The 20,515-nt window shown below is 44.4% G+C and overlaps 1 protein-coding gene across 2 annotated transcripts in view; it reads right to left on the reverse strand.

Moving 5' to 3' along the window:
* The window catches only part of KIRREL1 (kirre like nephrin family adhesion molecule 1), a 459,284-nt gene that overhangs the window by 72,530 nt on the left and 366,239 nt on the right, over nt 1-20,515 (reverse strand). For both annotated transcript variants that reach the window (XM_078670245.1, XM_078670244.1), the window contains exons 4-5: nt 16,250-16,407; nt 12,730-12,880 (exon numbers count right to left, since the gene is read on the reverse strand). In XM_078670245.1, the coding sequence (XP_078526371.1) occupies nt 12,730-12,880; nt 16,250-16,407 (309 nt within the window). The remainder of the gene's footprint in view (nt 1-12,729; nt 12,881-16,249; nt 16,408-20,515) is intronic.

The raw sequence follows: 20,515 nt of genomic DNA on the forward strand, positions 1-20,515 counted from the left end.
GCACATTCACTGTTTCCAGCTAGGAAATGATTTACCAGATTACCCTCTCTGGCATGCGTTACAGATGTCGACATTGGGATTAGAAGTATGTAGTTGCTGCACAGAACTCGCAGTAGACATGTGTTATGTTCTTGTCATTTGTGACATCTGTTCGGCAGTCATTCTTTTGTGGTACTCTGAATTCAAAGTCTCAGCAACATTTTATGGCACCCGAGCGGTTAATGAGTTTACTCTTTCTCAGTGCTGTTCAACCAGGCCAAAGTCAAGTGTTAAGGCAATTGTGCAGATGTCATGTTTTAAAGTTTGATTGGAATTTTCTGCTAAGATACGTTTTATGTAATTATGTACACTGGAGTACGTTTGACATCCTGTTGCATGTGAACCAATATTCCATTTCACTGTGAAATGCATAAGCCTCCATTCTAATTTTCATCAGTTTTTCTGACCTCTTTAACTGCAATACTATGTTATTTAAACCCAGTCATTCAGACTTGGAAGTATGTGCTAAAAGAGGTGCAAATAGCAAACGTTCTCCAGTGTTTGCAGAAGTAGTTACCGCAAGACAGGTATTATCAGTGCAAACAGGTGTGCAAGGGGTTCGACATTTCTTTTTCACTGGGTACTAACAATGTGGCAACGTGTAATTATGTGACGTCTGATATGCTTTTAATATTATCGCAGTTGTAGGTCTCATTCCCTTAGTTTGTATTTTGTTTTGTCATAGCATTGCAGTTGATTTGTAATTTGGATGACACATTTTTGCATGTTTGGTTGTAATTTCCTACCTTCTTGACATTCTTAGTTTGTGCTTTAATTTTCGATCATGTGACTTTCCTAACATCGCATTTACTTTACGCTCACATGTTTTTATCCTGGTTTCTCCTATGCTAAAGTACATAGCATCATGAGTGACTTTCCCTAGGCTGTCTAAATGAAAACTCCACTTTGCGCGTTCTGGATCCTTTCTAGAAAGGTCCGCCGGAAGAGAGTTCCCTTCATCCCTTGTTCCATTCTTCCATTTTTCTTTTCTATCTTTCTTTCTTTTGTTACGTGCTTTTTCTTCCTTTGTTTCGCCCTTATCCAATTTTCCTCGCACACATGTTTAACTTGCTTTGCAAATGTTAGCATTTATCGGTCTCTAATCAGGTTTGTTTACTTTGCCACCCCACTTACCCCCACCCGGAAGCACTGCCATTGTTTCTTCTTTCTTGCAGTATTATTCATCAGCTCTTGTGTGGTGTGTGTGTGGGCCTCGTGTGTGTGTGGGGGGCTCTTGTGTGTGTGTGGGGCTTTTGTGTGGGTGTGTGTGTGCAAATGCAATATGTCTCGCATTTGCGACAGAGTAAGCTATTGGCATTGTAAATGACAATGCCATTTATTTATCTGTTTTCAAAACCAACACATAAATAAAAAGTTTGTCATTTACAATGCCAATAGCTCTAACTTTTCCGAAGGCGAAACCGTTGCATTGTAAATGCTTGTAATAATCTTTACCCACTGTGGAGCAGACTGAAGGTATTCACTGCCCTCAACTTCTTCAATCCGATTGTAGACTGGCTAAAAGTTAACACAACGTGGACCTGTCAATAGTGATTGGAAATGGAGAGCATCGCTGTGGAAAGAAATCTCGGGGGTAGCGTACATGCTATCTGCATTTCAGGACATGCCTCCAATCAATATGCAACTTTGGGGAGATGGAGGGCCGCAAATTGTGTTTGTAGACCTCATGTGGTTCAAGATTCGGGGGCAGACTGTAAACAAGGCTTGGGAAAGTGTACTACTCGTGTCACCAATATTCAGTGCTTAATTTGTAAATTAATAAGTGCTAGGGCTCTCGTCAGGAGGCCACTGCAGCTTGCTCCATACATTGCCCCTGCCTGGCTGCCAATGATAGTTACAACACAACTACTAACAATCACACACCTACAAGTGTGATGATTTGAACTATTCCAGGCCAGCAGACCTATAAGAATGGCACGGGTAACAGGTAGTTGTCATTTTTAAGGTATATTGAATTAATAATTGACTGTTGTTGTGGTCATCTTAGACAGCGCCACCTTGTGGCAGACTGTTACAAGCACCACTGTTGACATCTACGTGCCGGTGCTGAGCTACAGAAACCACCGGCTCAAATTAAGCACTGGTCACCATCGATTGTTGAGGTGACCAAATGTATATATGATCGCTCAGTGGGTGACTATGGAGTTGTGACATGCAATACATACCAAGGTAATCATGCCTGCAGTGCCTATAGGATTTTTAAATAAAAACTGTGAAGAAGTAAATTCACAGAAACGAAAAAGATGAAAAGGACAGAGCGCTGAGGTTCAACCATGGTGTCTGCATTTACGAGCTTGTTTTAATTTCAGGATAGGACGCTTTCTTCACTCTAGTCGGCTTTCAATACATTCTTTTGGAGTGGTCGTAGATATAAAGATTTTTCCTAGTTTGTTCCTGCTAGTGGGGACCTAAATACGATAAATCATTAATGACTGAAAAAAAATAGGATTACACAGAGTGAAAAATAAATATGATGAAACCATGATCCAGTCTGCATAATAATCTAAATATATTTAAACTTAGATGTTTTCACTTCACACGGGCACCGACCTCTTTTTTTCAAACCTCTCGACCACTTTTGTTTAGCCTTGTGGCATTAAATTCAAACCAGGGTGACTTGATTCTTTAATTCCTTCCAAGTCCTGAAGAAGGCTGTCAAAGAATATGATCACAGCCGAAATGTTAGTTGACAACTTAGCGACCCATAGAATATATTTGTAGGCCAGGTACTAATTTTAAGCACCCTTTTGACACTTTTAGATGAGTATTTCTATTAGGTCAATATAACGTTTTAATATGTGAAGGATCCCATTTCTTTTATCTCCACCACTTCTCTATTTCGTACAATCATTTGCAGTGTATCCTTGTTTGTAAACTACTGCACTGCTTTGCATTATTAGGCTTATCCTTGGCCACATTTTAAATAAATTACAATTCATTTCACTTTACTAAGATGATCTATTGATACTGTAGTATTGCTAAAGGTTGTGGTGTGCTTATTTCCCATATTTATCATTTTGAAATCTGTCAGGCGGAGACTTATATGTTGTTTATATACATTGATGCTATGTATGTTCCCTGTCTTATTGACCTTCTTGTCTCAAAAATGTAAAGCGCTCTGATACCTCTGGGTCCAGCCAGCGCTATATAAAACCTCTAAAATAAATAAATAAACAACACACATTCTGTAGTTACCCCTTAATTTGTTCTATGTATGTCCGTTTTAACAGGACTATTTTTCTACATTTAAGGCAGGCGTTAGTGAAGGATGCTTTCAATACCGTGACCTGCTATAATGCATTTTAAATTATTACATAGTCACACTGCACTGCCAATATCACAGCTGAGAACAACACAAAAACCAGCATAATGAAACGAGATCCAGTCCAAATACTGGAAAAGTGCCTGAGCAAATCTCTCCCAATCACCCTTACAGAGCAGATCGCAGCTTTTTAGAATTTCTAATACTGTTTAACCTTTGCCAGTGTACATTTTTAAATTGTAAAACACGACGAAAAGGCCAAATAAAGGCCTGGATGGAGCGAAAAGACTGTGCTTTAGCAAACAGCAAATGATTGACCTTTACAATAGCTTGGTAATTTAGCAAACCAGAAGAAAAGGGCAGCTAATACCATGCTTGCTGGAGGAGTAAAACATGACAGGCCTTGGGAGGATGCGGCTAGCAATCACCGGCCACAAACCTGCCTGGTGCCTGGTCTCTCTCAGTCTAATATTCTCTCTAGATTTGATGACGCGGTTATTTAGGACCCCGCAGCTGGATATAGCACCTCTCAATGTGTGGCGGATAGAGGTTTCAACTTTATATGAGGGTGGGTTGGAATTGGGAGGTGAAAGAGGAAAGGCGGTTGTGTTTGCCATGAAAGGTGAGTCTGTATTGCAGTTATGTGGTAAAGGTGTATGCGTGGTAAAGGAATGTGTGGCGATACTTCGCATACCATTCCTTTGCACAATTTTAGTGCAATGTTTTTACTTCGCATAAACCATTACTTCGCAAGTTTTAACTGCGCATGCATTTATATCGCAAAAGGTTATAAATGTACTATGGTTTATGATAATTAAAAACATCACACTAAAATCATGCTTACACTACACTACCCTACACTTCTTAAACACCACTACACTACCCTAAACCCTAATACACTACGCCCTACACAACCTTCCCCCTGCATGGACCCTACACTTTAACACTACACTTCATGACCCCCCCCGACACTACCCTAAAGCCTAAAACACTACCCCCAGCATGACCCTCACCCTTCCCCCAGTCCGCTCCCTACAATACAACACTACCCTAAACCCTAAAACATTGCCCGACACTACACAACACCACAACACTACCCTAAACCCTAAAACACTACCCCCTGCACAACCCTCCCCCGACCCCCAGTTCTGTCCCTACATTCAAACACTACCATGCACGACATCCCGACACTACCCTACACAAACACCACACACTACCCTAAAGCCTAACACACTACCCTCAGCATGACCCTGCCCCTACCCCCAGTCCTGTCCCTACTTCCAAACACTACCCTGCATGACCCCCGACACTACCCTTAACCCTAAAACACTACCCTACACTACACAACCACCAAATCACTACCCTAACACCTAAAACACTCCCCCAGCACGACCCTGCCCCTACCCCCAAGCCAGTCCCTACACTAAAACACTACCCTGCACGACCCCCACAACACTACCCTAAACCCTAAAACACTACCCTACACTACACAACCACCACATCACTACCCTAACACCTAAAACACCCCCCCAGCACGACCCTGCCCCTACCCTCAAGCCAGTCCCTCCACTAAAACACTACCCTGCACGACCCCCACAACACTACCCTACACTACACAAACACAACTGCACAACCCTAAACCCTAAAACGCTACCCTGGGCACGACCCTGCTCCTACCCCCAGTCCTGTCCCTACTTCCAAACACTACCCTGCACAACCCCCGACACTACCCTAAACCCTAAAACACTACCCTACACTACAAAAATACAACTACACTACCCTAAAACCAAAAAGACTACCCCTGCTCGACCCTCCCCCTACCCTTAACCCTTAAATACTACACAGCCTCTCTTTCCTCTCTCACCTCGGTTCTTCACTTCTCCTTCGACCGTGGTTCCTCTTCTCCGGGCTTCCAGCGTAAGTGGTGCACGTCGTTGTGTGGAAACAGAAGCGCGACCGTTTCAACACAACGATGTTGATAGCCTTTGCTTTGCAAGCGATGTTACAACGCATGCAAAGTTACAACTTGCGTAGTAAAGGCTACGCGTTGTAACATCGCATGCATTGCAATGCTTGCGAAGTAATGGTACGCAGTGTAAAAGCTGCGTACTAATGGTTGATTACCATGGTAAATGCATACATGGTAAAGGTATTGCATTGTAAAGGCAATGAAAGGTAAATGATGTGTGGTAAAGACATTGCTTCGTAATGATTTTAAAAAGTAATGGCTGAGGCACAATTTGTTGTGCTTAATTACATTAGTGGATACATGACCAGAAAACAAAACAGCACTTGGTGCATGAATCCGGGAGACCAGCCACCATATACTCCCATACGGGGCAAAGTCCCAAAGTTACAATAACAGCATATGTGATTCAGCACCCCTATTAGGAATCCTGTGAATTCAATATATTCACACACTGTATCCCAGTGTCCTCCATAAACAGCATGAAAGGTTTTCACACTGTCTGTGGAGGACGCAGGGATAACGTGTGTTAATACATTTAATTCACAGGACCATAAAAGGTCTATCCCAACATGAAATTGGTTTAATATAAAGATACCTAATGAGATAAAGCAAAAAGGCAAAAAAAGGGGCTTGATGGGACTGTGCCCGAAAGATACTCTGATCAGCCCTGAAGAAGTTCCTTTGAGGGACGAAACATGCTGGCTACAATGAAAATAAGTTTCAAGAAGAAATCTGAATATAGGAAAAACTTTTAAGAAATGAATTTGATGAGTCTGGAAACTGTGTGATAACGTACATCCGAATTTCTGTTGACTTGACCATGAGTACAGATATCATATGATAATTTGTGCAATATATGGTAGTAAAGAGGTGCCGAATCACATATGCTGACATTGCATGGTAATGCCTGCGTTGTAAAGGCTGGTTTCCTTCTGAGGTTGGTAAACTGAGCATCATCACTCTGATTACTACCTGGTTGTTACAGTACTTAAACTGCAAAAAGTGTGGCATGGAATTTAATTAAAGTTTGTATAGTTAGGAACTTGCTGCTCTACACACATCAAGTGGTTTTAAGTGGCTATCAAGGGACGCTAGCACTCAACAAGGAAACATGGATAAATGTACTCACTAGAGTTTCCATTAGCTTCTGGGGAAGAGTGGTTAATTTGGGAATAAATGACCAAGTACTGAAGGAGAACAGATTGTGGACATTTTGTGACATGGCACAGTTGTCTGTAAATGTTTGGAAGTTGGGGGCAGAGTCAAACTGACTGCCACAACCCTATTGGGGTTTCTGAGGGGCTGGTCTGTTTTAAGATGTCCAGAATTCTCCAGAAGCCTTTCTGTCTCACCACCACAATGTTGCAGTGTAAACCTATGACCAGGGCACCCCGAATTATGCAATTATGTAGCAGCTGTGTTTTCTACATAACCATGGATGTATCACGCTTGCCACACAGCCCTCAAATTCATGTGTACCTTGCAGATTTCAACAAAAAAAAATTGTTGCAAACTTGACTGATCAAAATTTGTTTTTTTTTAAAAAAAAGCACCTCGCCAGAGCTGCACACCGGGAAACTTAAATTGGCACTAATAATGTGCAAGTGTTAAGCAAACAGCATTAATGTAAAATGACTAGCGAAATACCAATGCTGCAGAATGTACTGCATTGCGCCACGTTAGCGAGCGCCGTTTGCGGTTTAATGCTGCATAAATTAATCAACATTGTTGCATATTTGACCCTCCCCTGCCGCATAACTTTGGCGGACCCGACTATAATGTATCTATCACACACCATCACTTTACAAAGCGTTGAGCCTTGGACTCGGCATGTGCACTACAAATGTCAATAGAGGGCGCTCGCACATCACCACGTCTCACCCTTGGGAGACCCGAAACGACACCGACCAAGCAGCAGCTCCCGTCGGGGGGCCCTGCGGAGAAACATCTCTGGTATGCGGAGCCCCCAGCACGGATATGGAAAGTATTCTCATTGTATGCATTCGGCGACAGTATCCCTCGTAATGAAGCCTCCCGTCACAGACTGAGCTGAGGCCTGGCCAATGGGAGCAGCGGGGCACGAGGCGGACCTGTCGCTGAACATCTGGCGACCGTCAAGCGGGGCAGCACGTCCCCTCTCCAAATAAATGTTCTGGCATGAGGCGATTATGCATGCCCACAGGCGAACCTGTTTTCTGGCAATAAAGCACGCATAATAATGCTGGCTATGTATTATTTCACAGCGGGCATTTTTTTTCTACCAGGCGATGGTATTATTTATACAAATGAAACATCCTCCTGCGTCACCCCCCGCGCCCGCACCGACACCCCTGCGCCAAGAATGGGACAGGCAGTCTCTGATGAAGTGGGAATACGTATTCCTGGAATACTGCAAACTACGGCTGACGAGTCTCAGCCTATTTCTGGTAAACAAACCTCTTGCCAACTGGGATAAACTGACCAAAACTTAAATAAGGTAATGTATTAAAATAAAGAAGTGGCAAGGAGATTGTAAAGTTGTGCATGGCGCGCTTATGCGATGTCAGATATCTAGGTATAACTAAAGTCAAGTGCAGCATACAAATCCGTTGCTACTGTGCTTTTTGCACGAGCCACATAGTCCAACATACGTGGCATAATTTGGAGAGTTAAAAAAAGAATACATTTGTTCCTAGCTCACACACAAATCAAAAGTTACCACTGAAGTGCAACACACACGGTGCAACTTTTTTAGTAGCTAACTGCTGTAATCAGGCGCGAAACCTCTAGTAAATAGGAGAAATGCTTGTCCATACAGTATAGCGAAGTAACACTGCCACTGAATGTGCCATAAAAGTCACCAATTCGCTTTTTCTTGCAGCACAATTTAGCTAAACCTGCTGCATACTTTGCGTCTCCGCTGCTGCACAACTCCAGCGACCCAGTGTTAAACACGGTGCTATTGTACATGCTAATAAGAGTGCATATTGATTAGGTAATTAGGAATTTGATATTAAGCTGCACCTCACAGGTAGAATTTCTCAGTGTCGACCAAGATCAGAGAGCATCCATTAGACAGCTCTTGCATAAATAAATAAATAATAATCCACATTTGTAAAGCGCACAGCCGTAAGGGTCTCTAGGCGCTGGGGGCCGTCCGGAAGATTAAGCAAGCCATTGCCCAGAGTCACATGGGGACTGCCGCCGGTGCCAGGGATCGAACATTGACCCCCAGATTCGGCAGTCAGTCGCCCTAGCCGCGGCGCCACACCTCTTCCCCATTCTTTGATAAGCAAAGATGCATGCAGTAACAGTAAGAAGCCAGGGACCCCCCTAACTAACCACCAACTGAGGGGCTTGAAACGTTCACACCTGAACTCACTGACGGTTGGGGAGGGGTTCTTCAATCCCGCATTAATCATAGGGCAGCGTGGACAGGCGCTCTGGTTTGTACCCAATGCCGCGTTTCGTAAATCCGGACACAACCCCTTCCTGATACTTAAACAATAGCACTAAACCGGAAATGAGTCGCATCAAGGCTCCATCTTGGAATCCAGCTGCAATCCCAATTGACCCGAGGGTACAGATAAGCCGTCCTAAACACAAAAGTCCTAACAGGAAGTAAATCTACTCTAGTCAGCCAATGGTAATCGTCAAATTTTTAATTTACAGCTTCAAAGTGGGAGGAAGTCAACATTAAATAGCTCCCATTCATCTCAAACATTGGAAGTGAGGCATGGGATAGTAAAATAACTTTTCAGGGACCACACTCCCCAGCAGTTAAGCTCTGGTGAAGTTGGATCAGTCACTGGAAATGTAATCTAGAGATTCCTCTGAGTTTTAGCTTAATGGGAACATGAGCAATATATACGCGCAGATACAGAGTATCACCACAGTCCGCGTTAAATTAAGTGAGTGTTGGACCAGTCTATCTGCCGCTGCCTTCAAAGGGACAGTGAACTCCTACGGGGGCACACTGCGGCCAGAACTCGTTCGGAGAAAGAGGTTGCAACAATATACGCCGGCATTGACAAACCCAACACATCTGGCTTGTGCGGTTTGAAGAGTTCTGCTAGAGGGTCATCCAAGATGGCCACCTCCCGGGGCCAGTGCAGCTATAGGGCGCCGAGCCTCTGGTGTGAAGCCCCTGGCAGGCCTGGAGGAGCTGTTTCTGCAGCTGACAGATCTTCCCTGAGTGTGCATGCTGTAAGAAACCATTATGCACATTACCTAAGCCATAATAGAATGTCAATGGCGCAGTGTAATGGTCCGCAAAATGCCATGGCCATAAATAGATCACATTTTGCACGCAACTGACTGTAGCCAGACTTTAAGCATGCCCAATCACTGTAGATGTCTGCAGCGAGCGAGCACCCAGGGGATAAGGCTACACCTCCCATTCAAGCAGCATACCCATCAGATAGGTCCCATGTAAATTCACGCTAAGGAAATCTATCCATTGGGAAGTAACATGAGAACCAGGCGCGGATCCTCCCCTTCACTAACTGCTTTCCACAATTGTGAACTAAAGTTAAGATTATTTGGATTGTGTCGATTACTCAAACAGAACAAATCAGTGTTATATCACTCATCTAGTCTCATAGGCAGGCGCATCCCATCTTGTGGTCTGCCATTCGGACAGATAAAAACAATATAAATATCAAATAAAAGTTCATTCAAAGTTGAGCACAATTCAGCCCCCATATTAGGAAGGGCAAGCTACATCTGGATTTATACCACTCCTCAGGGTGAAAGACCGCTCTACCATTAAGTAACATCTCAGTTACACACAGGAGGAAACGTGTGTGAGATGTAGACCGCCTGACCTCTGCCATTCCATACTTGAAACATAACATCATAGCCATAGGGGGTTGAGGGTGAAACATGATGCTTAATTTGAGCTGGTGGTTTCCGGTGCTTGGCACTGGCACTTAATTGCTGAAACCTGCGCTTATGACAGCTGCCACATGGTAGTGCTGTTTGGTAATTTAAAGATGAGCAGAAAAACAGTTGTTTGTTGGTTCAATATACATCAAAAACTACTAATGCCTCCCATTCAAGCCATTCTTAAAGCTTTGTCGGCCTGAACAGTCTGAATTGTCACACTTGTAGCAGTGTGATGGTTAGTATTTGTGTAAGTACAGTGGCAATGCGTGTTGCAAACTGCGGTGGCCTCCTGACAAGGGCCCCAGCACTTATTTTTCTACAAATTAAGCACTCAAAGCATGGCAAATTCCACCAAACTCTTGAAATAAAGATTTGGAGGGAAAAACTAAAGCAGGAAATTTGGAACCAAGCCACAGAGGCAAAAACAAAGGCACAGAGGCAAGCCTAGGCGCGCTGCAATCTAAGACCCAGGACACGGCTGCTAGAAGCTACTGGTCTAATGTCAGATCTGCTTCCTTCTCAGAATGCCCTGGAGACCCACCTCTTTTCAATCTACATGACACAAGGGAGTGAACTCTAAGGTAAGTGTCCCATGATGCTTCTTTGACACGCTTCAGAAGAAACTTAACAACAGATCAGCAATACTACGGTCTCGCACTGTTTTAGCTCTTATTGGTTGTGGGGCAGCAGCCCCACTGCCCTTGTTGCAATGCCATTGCTTTAGCAATTTTAAGGAATTAAAGCATAAAAAAGGAAAGCCACTATCCAATTCTGGGTTTCTGTATTAACAATTTTTGAGAACAACCCACCTTTTGCCATTCCCATACCCACACTCTACCCTTTTTAAGATGTCAGGAAAAAACAGGATTTTCAGAGTAAGTGTTTTTAAAGGGTTGGTGTCAAGGCTGGGATTCCAGTACAGGTTTACAGGCATTGATTTGGAAATCGAATGCCAGAAATCCAAAGACGGTATTTACCCTTTAGCAGGAATCCCATCCCCAGTTCAATCCAATCATGTGCAGTGAAATGCTGGTGTGAGGCTTTTCATTTGAGATTCAGTGGACAGGACCAGTGCAGGGGGCGGGACTCGGGTTCCAGCAGGTAGTGAGGTTGCTTTAAGGATCAAGGGCCAAAATACAGTTTCTAATTAAGCAAGTCCAAAAGCGAATGTTGGGCTTAAGGGTCTCTGCCCGAGATTGGGCAAACACCGTAAAAGGACAGGGAGCAAAACAGTAAATGGGTTATGATGCATATAGGACTTTGAGCTGAGTTCCATCCTCTTCGGCAGCTGAAGAGACTGCAACGGGCTGATGCCACTTGTAGGGTTGTAGGGCTGGGAAAGGTCAGATACGTGTTCCTGTCTCTGCCCCAGCTGTACCAGCCATTATGACACTAGTCTAAAGAAAATCCTAATTTCTAAACGGGCCAGCCATTAACATAAGATTTGCAAAAATTCAGAGAGTAGCAGAAGTAACATCACACTTCCTTTGACCTCAAATGAATTGCACGTTTGATCCTTTGTTACATATTAGACGAATTAAAAGACTCATATTAGCTGACCTGAGGCTAAAACAAATGGAAAAGCTTAATTTCTCTTTATTTCTATTTGACCTTCTTGACCCCTGAGAGTAGGGAAAACAATTGGTAGCGCCAGAAGTAACAACTGACACCAACCGGGTAGCGAGCTACCCCTAGTTGCCTCTAAATTTTGTTCATCAGGCCAGGCGCTTGCAGCGAGAAGGTACAGCGACCTTCAGCAGATCACGTATGCGGCTTTCCAGGAGATGCCAGTGACCAATGAGATTGTAAATCATATGCAGCGGAGCCCTTCAATTAAAATATCCCGCACCACTAGAACGTAACATTGGAATTAAGAGTTCACTGAGCAGTTTTCAGCCACACTGATCTCAAACAGGCAGTATGAACAATGGGATTTCAATTTTTAAAAAAAGTGGCTCTTCATAAATAGGATACGCCATGAGCACAGCAGAAGGAAAACAGAACGGGCTTCCTCATTATCCATGGGCTCTGGAGCGCAACACGATGCCATAAAGGCCGCCGCCTATAAAGAGGTGAACTGCCATTAGGGAAATTGGCAGTCAGTAAGACTGGGACATCACAACTGGACACAAGCCGCCTGAACACTCACCCTACCAGCCTTTCACATACACCATCATGCTGGAACTCTAAATTCCCAGAAGGATATTACAGTGCCGATCCTCTTCAGATTGTCTAAGAACTGCTCGTCCTCCTTATCACACCTTTCTTCCTCTCCGCCCCCCCGTCTCCTTTCGCTGCGCATCCACCCTCAGGCTCAGGGCCAGCAGATACCTCCGCTCCCGTCAGTATTGCTTTCTCTGCTGGTATCACACTCTCTCCCTCTCTCTCCTCTTCCCTCAGAGGATCTTCAAAGCGATGCAGAAGTCCTCTGACCCGTGCCACACATCTCACGTACTCTCTCTAGCCCCTGGGTCTTGCCTTAGTATTTCTCAGCTGGAGCTCCCAGAGAGAGCAGACCGCACTATAAGCTGTAACCCTGGCAGCCCAGCCGCGGCCCCCGCCAGACACCTACGGTGAACGTTGAGTTTGATGGACACCTCCTTGCCCGTTGGGACTGCTTCGTTGGTCGTTTTGCAAGTGAAGACGCGTCCAATGTCCTGGTCTGTGGGGTTGATCAGGAGGCAGCTCACCGTGGTCTCGCGCTTCCCATCCGCCAAGACTTCCTGGTGGAGGGAAAAGCAAAGAGAGGTGGACTTCAATATGAGAACAATGTCAGCTTTCCTACGGCTCAGGCCGCTCAACTCATGAAAGGGGTGACCTGTCATCTGCAGGATGCCAGCTTCAAATCTCATCTGAAAGTCACTGAAGGTCTGGGCACAGCGTGGCAGTGATTTCCGCAGAGGAGTGCGATTGTACTCTTTTGTTCAGAGAAACAATCTAACAATCTCTCCTGCTGGAAATCTGAACACAAAAAAAGAACTTGGACAATGCGCAAGAAAAACATTGACAATTTTTCTTAATCTTGCAAAAATAGTATCTCCCTGAACGCACTCTGAAACATTAAGAGAAATTGGTAAGTGGTCTTTGAAACACTTTGGAAACTTTCCCCCAGATGCATCAAAGTTATGTTTTGCGAGTCCTTAATAGCGAATTTTAAGGATTCGCTATTAAAGACTAGCAAAACGGGATGCATGTAGGAATCGCAATATTATTTGCGATTTCTACTGATTCCTTATTTGCGATTCGCTAATTGCGAATCGCAAATAAGGAATGGCTTTCCCATTCATTCCTATGGGCCTAAAGGCCCATAGGAATGAATGGGGAGTCAGTCCTTATTTGCGATTCGCAATTAGCGAATCGCAAATGTGACGCAATTTCAAGGGTGCCAGGGTGTCCAAAGGACACCCTGTTGCACCCCTGAAATGGTAATGTTCACTGGTGTTGCGCACACACATGTCCCAAGGACATGTGGGTGTAACATACAACTTAGAAAAATGCACTAAAGTGCATATTACTAAGTTTTTGCTATTTACCACGTAGTATGACTTCCCGGTAAATAGCGGCCCCAGATTGCGAATTCGCAATCTTAGAATGGTTCATGCATTGCAGTTAAGGAATCGCAAATTGCGATTCCTTAAATGCAATCGCCATTTGAGAACTCGCAATTATTTGCGAATTCTTAAATCGCGATTGCCTGAACCCTTGATGCATCTCAAATGCCATTTTTGCGGGCGCAAACGGCCGAATTTTGCGATTCGCACCGTTTGCGCTCGCAAAAATGCTTGATGCATCTACCTGTATGTACCTGAAATCAAACAGTCAACATTAGAATCTTTCAAGAGCAATGGTAACCAGTATACAAATTAAAAAGACATGGGTTTTTAGGCCATTTTAGGGGTTCCTTTAGGTCGCCAAACCTTGCACCTGCATTCTTAAGGTGACACCCGTCTAGCTTGCAGCCACCCGTTCCTAACATTAGAAAGCACCCGCGGCAGATACAGGGTGTTTGCCTCTTAGATCCTTCAAATACAATAACCAAACCAAAAAGTCTCAAAAATACAATTTATCACAACAGTAAATTCCCCTTTACCCTTATTATTCACGCTCTCCTATATCTTGGGCAGTTAATTTGCGAGGCTGGCACTGAACATTTGTTAATGGCCTCATAAGATAATAATGCATAAAGCATCAATCTGCACGGCGAGACATAAAATGGATCAAATATCTTTTACTATATCAAATATCAAAAATTTAGAAATTGCTATAATGGATTTAATATTCAGATAAATCTCACTTTAAAATACATATAAGACTATGATTGATCATACTGAATGTGTACGGTCTGTAATTCAATTAGACAGATACAGACACATCCAGGGCCGGCTGTAGGACAGTGCGACTGGTGCGGCCGCACTTTGGGCTGACCTGTGGAGGGGGCACTGATCTCAGGTGGGGGAGCTGTGGTTAGCAATAACTTATGACTGGAGAGATGAGGGGCACTTTTGCAGGTGTTAGTGAGAGAATCCGAGGAGGCAGTCGTGAGGTGTGGAGGCACCAAAAATGACTGTCACACCGGCCGCCACCAGCGCCAAAGCCGAACCTGGGCACATCCATAAACTCCAGGATAGCCACAGAATAGCATGCAGACAAAGTGATAAAAGTAGCACGAATGAGTCAACTGCACAGCACGGTACAGCTCCACTCTCAACAATATGTCACAAATGTAAGAGAGGTCACTTCCAAAGCCTCGGTGGCCTTTAACTGGGAACCCTTACTGAAGCATCCATCCTCTAAAGGGCAGAGAGCAGGCACTCTGAAACAACATCTTTGCAAATGGGGCTCTTAGTTTCTCCATTTTGTGGGCGATGGCCCACTCATGGCAAACATAACTTTGTTAAAACAGGGAAAAGGTCTCTGGATAACCCCTTTCAAGGAAGAATTGTCAAAAAAAAGAAAGAAAAGAAGGATTTACACTATAATACAAAGGTTCCAACAGTACCACAACGAACAAAAGTTCTAAAGCATTACAAATTACACAATAGTTTACAGTAAACACATTACCACTGAAAGCTATACATTACTACAGAGTCTTTAAATATATGTGTATATCTGGAATGAATATATTGAAAGGGAAAAATATCGAAGGATGGCTTATTTACACATGGCAGTATATAATCTTATAAATCTACCAAAGCCATACATGGTGAGATGAAGAACGAGACAGACTTATGGCGCCATATGTGAACTATTCTGCATCACTCCTTCTGGCTGCCATTTTGTCATTGTGGTTGAAAAATGTTTTTGTCGAGGATCAGCCTGTCTCTTGCATCCAATCACATGGGACCAGCCAAGGCACCATGGCGAGTCTCGGGGATAACTTCCAACACCCTGTGCACCAAACCCTGAGCTGAAGCAAAGTTAACTGGGGAAATAACCAGCCGCGGCCCGTGCAGGTAAGAGTGGTGGGGCCGGGTTGGGGGGTGGGAGGGATTTTGACGAACGATGAGGAGGGAAAATTAAATAAAGAATTAATTCTCCATCTTTATGGTCCGTCGACCCCCTCGCCCGGCCTCGCCGCTCTTACCTGCATGAGTCACGTCTGGAAATAACTTGTGGAAACTAAAGGTAGCCATGGTTCCAAAATGTCAACTTATTTTTAATTATAAAAACAACCATAAACAAACAAAAAATACCTCAACACCTTGATAATGTTCAGAAAATAGTCATTTTTTTAAGTAAAGGTGGTAACGTCCTGTAAAAGTATGGTTTCGAGGGAACAAGTTCTGAGCAGTGCAAAATGTTAGCAGCCACATTTTCTAGTGCAACGGTTTTACTGTGAGAGGGATATCACCCCCTTGTGAAACTGAGAAAAGCACACACAGCCTACAATGTGAAAGTTGTATTCTTAAAACAAACTCCTAGACAACATCATCCTTCTGCGGGGAAGCAGAATGCTTTAAAATAATGTTTCTTGCTGAAGTTACTCTTTAAAGGGTAGTAAAAAGACAAGAACCCTCAAACCCACTCATGTGTTACTCATTGTAGTATAAGAAGTAAATGATGGCACATAACAGCACAAATGTCCCCATTACCGTGCTAGTGACTGCTTCCTCCTGCTGGACTCCATCCCGGAACCAGATGATGCTGGCAGCGGGCTTCGCACCGCGAGCACGGCATGTCAAGTTGTACGGTGTCCCAGCCCTCAGGAGGATCTCAGGTCCACCGTCGATAACTGGATCTTCAGGAGGAACTGTTGGCCAAGGAGAATAAAGAAAGAAAGTTAAAGGTAAGAAAAGGGTATGGTGTAGCTGCTGAGCTGAAGACTCTGGAACCTGACATCTTGAGGCCGCATTATGAATACGGCGTGGAATTCCACCGAGATCCGCACACTTAAGTCTGGGTTCTGGGCACAAGGTGGGACGGTGCACAGTACCACAACAAATGTGCTTTTCCCAGTGCAGATGTGATCCCCGCCCTCCGCTAGGGTTGGCACATTACTGCCTGTTGGAAGTCACCAAGGTGACTTTTATTGTGCAGGCACTACCTTTCGATGGTGGGGCGACATCCCCTTTCCGGCCGGGTGGGTGAGTGTCTACACCTGCCTTCATGGAGATGCCTGAGGCACCCTCAGACCTTTGTTCTACTCTTCCAAGGGGCACAATCATGGGAACGCATTCTATGTCACCTCTCTGTTGCGCACAAGCAGTGCACTTCCTGACAGCCTCTTTGCCTCTGCGCCTGCAACTCTAATATGGAAATGTGCAACAGATTTCCTCATTAGCATGTGATAATAACCTCTTGCACGTTAGGAAACAGCCCTTGAGGTTACGCTGAAACACATTTACATCCAGAATGATCTGTATCGAAGAAGGGACAGTGCATGTGTCTGCGGCCCCTTCTGTTATACCAATGTGCCCCAGTAGGGGGACTGGGACACTTTCCGTACTATGACCCCTGGTTTCTGACACTCGCTTGGGCATTTGACCCCAAAAAGTGGTATCCTGGATAAGTCCACTATCTCCTGGCGGCAAAATGAATCAGTAAATATGTACAAGTGTGCAGTTTACAGTCTTGTTTCTGTAATCTATTCTCAACCAGATTCCACACATAAAACTATACTATGTAAAGGGCCTCTTACTGCTCAAATACAGTGCTCACTTTAAAGTACTCCGCCACTCCATCGAGGTAGGTGAATGCTAGATCATAGAGAGGATTTTTTTTTAAAAGGCTAATTTAACAGTTATGTCTCTTGTAGGAATCTGCCCATTTAAATTGGCAACAATCTTGCTTCTCCAGTAGGGAGGAGTTTCAACCATACCAACAGAGTAACACTTATACTGGTCAAAGTGAGTCGTAAACCTGCTTTATCGAGCCTTGTATGCGATCAAGCAATCATTAACCCTCTCAGAGTGGGCCCGATAACAGACCTAGAAAGCACCACTTAGTCCCATCTAGCAAGCCTTGCCCGGTTACAGTGAGTGGTCCTTGTGCAGCTCTACCAAGTACTATCTTGGCGGAGTTCATTCAAAACCCTAACATGACTACAGCAATAATGTCAATCCTGTCAACCCAAAGGGATCACATAATGGGACTCTGAAAAACAAATCCCTGACTTTGTATTTGAGGTCAGGTTCCGTTTAATGGGTAATCCCAATGAGAGTTTCTTTTAATGTATACAACAACTCTTCTGTGACAAGTAAACAAAGTAATGGACCTTTAGAGTCCTTCAGTAAGAGTACATGCTCACTATTCTATGGCCTGAAAGGTATATAGTGCATCAGTGTCCATCTTGATGATGCACTGGCCAGAGCGGTCCTCGATTTTTGGAATAACTACTTAGCAAATGATTCCCATTTACACTCATTGTAACCCTCCCCTTCACCAGATCACCCTATCGATGAACAGTTCCTATTTTCTCTTTCCTGTTCAGGTGTAATCTTGATGTTTCTGGTGAGGAGTCTATTGTGCCAGTGGCTGGTCCAGCGATATGCAGATTTCTAGAAAATGTGACAGCCTGAAACTACAAGGTTCTTTTCTTTAGAGGGCCATGACAGGAGACAAAGAAGCCAGAGGGCTGAAGGTACGATCCAAGGTATTATAACTTGGGGTACATGGCTTACGAGAAGATGCACAGCAGTTGCCATCTTCCAACTGCATAATACCACCACCTGCAGGTTGTGTACAGGTTGCAAAGCAGGGGTAAATGTTGTGCTATACCATCTTTGGCATGGCGACCTTACAATGCGGATTCTCCTAACCAGGCCTTGCCTTTCCACGCTTCTCCAATATTGGGAAGCACGATTTCCAAAGTCTAGATGAGGCATGCCATTAGGTGTTATAAACTCTCCCTGATTACCTTTCTGGAGTGTGGGCTCTTGCCGGTGACGGATCCTCTGCTACAGTGGAGGAACGTCACCCAGCTGCTTTTTTGGCAGTGAAACAGAGGGAAAATAAAATGATAATAGCTCGTTTTATCATTTTATTTTCTCCTACGCTGCAGCTTTGCGTGAGGGGACGGGTGTAGGGGAGGAGCGGTAGCACTCTCCTAAGTGCGCAATGACTGCTTGTCCGGCCCTCTCGGGCTGGCCAAACAGTTTCGCGCACTTCGCATGTTCTCCATGCAGGCTGCATTACAGAACATGCACAGGCTACCAGTCAGCGTCGGAGTGCTGAAACACGGCGCTCTGACCAATCACAATCAATGCTGATAAGGCAGCGGTGTGATTGGCTAATTGGGAGCCTGGGTGTGCTTCCTGTATAGGCCAAGCAAGGGAGGACTACGGAGAAGAGGCACGGTGAGGGTACGTTTTTATTTTTTACTTAATTTTTTCAGGCCCTCTTCCTCCCCACCTCCAGCCCCCACTCCTCTACCGCCAATCCGTGTCCGATGTTGCTGGCTATTGCCAGCCTTGGAATATCAACCATTCTATTTTGCCACCATATAAGCCAAGCAGTTCGAATATCTCCGTTAACAGTCCAGGTGAATGATGTCACTGTAGGTTTTATAAACCAAAGAGACTTTAGCAAACAAAGAAACATTCCAAAATTATCTTTGTTCAGGATGTGGCATTGGGACAAACTTTTAATTTTCACTGGATGACTCCTTTACATTTTTGTACAAAGCAGCAACAGGGGATAAAAAAGACGCGCTTTATGTAGGATTTTGTGGATGATTGCAGTGGGTAAATGCTAGAGTGAGAGCGAGAAATCAGCAACAGCCCCTGCACGACTCTAATTGCCCAGGAGAGCTCTTTCTAATTATGTGAATATATAATGATCCCCTTGGGCACAGCGCATTCTACTCTGCAATCGGTATTTCTGAAGAAAAATACGTGTGAGGAGGAGGAATTTAAAAACAACCCCCCAGTTGAATTGATGGCATTCATAGTCATGTTATTGTTTAATCCCTGAAATAAAGCAGCATTATCCTTTGATTGTCATAGATAAAAACTATTTCGTAAGCGAGCTGTTTAACCTTAGCTGATTGCGAGAACCTGAAGCAGGCAGCAACAAGCCCCAGTGTTTCTTGGGAGGGCCTGCTAGGTGGGATGGCAAACATTTCAGAGCTGGTCTGGGTTCCGCAGAGCAGTTTATTCCTGTTGTTGTTTGTTAAGCATTTTAAAAATGCATTCCTACCACTTATAGACCTTATAGAGTCTTGTAGACCTTTCAGAACCATAAGACCATTCAGGGGGGTTCTAGGATATTTTCATACCAGAACTTACACAGAAATAAAGGGTCAAGGAAAGTGGATTATCTGGCAAGGATGACTAAATTGTTTGGCAAGAGAAGGTAAATGTGTGCAGCAACATGCGGCACATTCGGTGGCAGTAGGATTTAACAATCTGCGACACATTAGCATAATCCCAGTAACCCTTGAAAAGTGGGCGGGCCGGAATGCCCATATGGCATTCTGGCATTTTCCTAGTGGGCTGGAAGCAGGCCTGCCACCTCACACGGAGCCACCATGTGTCACTTGATATCGGCCACGGTCACTCGGCAAGGAGCTGATATCACACCGTGGGAGGGAAAATAAACATAAACCACTGCATAATAGGGTCTTTCCAGCTGTTTTTGGAGGCTATTAGTAGCCAATGTCAATTAAAGATTGTGAACACACCCCAGGATATCGGCGGGAGGAGCCTCAGCAAACTCATGCTTTTTTGGGGTTTGTTTTTGGAGTAGGGGGGTAATCGATGGTGGAGGGGGGCCGAAGTGCCTCTTACACAAGCAGTTCTCTCAGAGGTGGCTGGCATGGCTCACGGGTCGCAAGGCGGGGAGTGTCACGCAGGAGTGAATAAAAAAAATAACCTTAACTTGCCGCCGGGTCCCCCGTATCGGCTCCTGCTCTCCTGCCT

The sequence above is a fragment of the Lissotriton helveticus genome, chromosome 12, assembly GCF_964261635.1.
Source record: "Lissotriton helveticus chromosome 12, aLisHel1.1, whole genome shotgun sequence".
Classification (NCBI taxonomy): domain Eukaryota; kingdom Metazoa; phylum Chordata; class Amphibia; order Caudata; family Salamandridae; genus Lissotriton; species Lissotriton helveticus.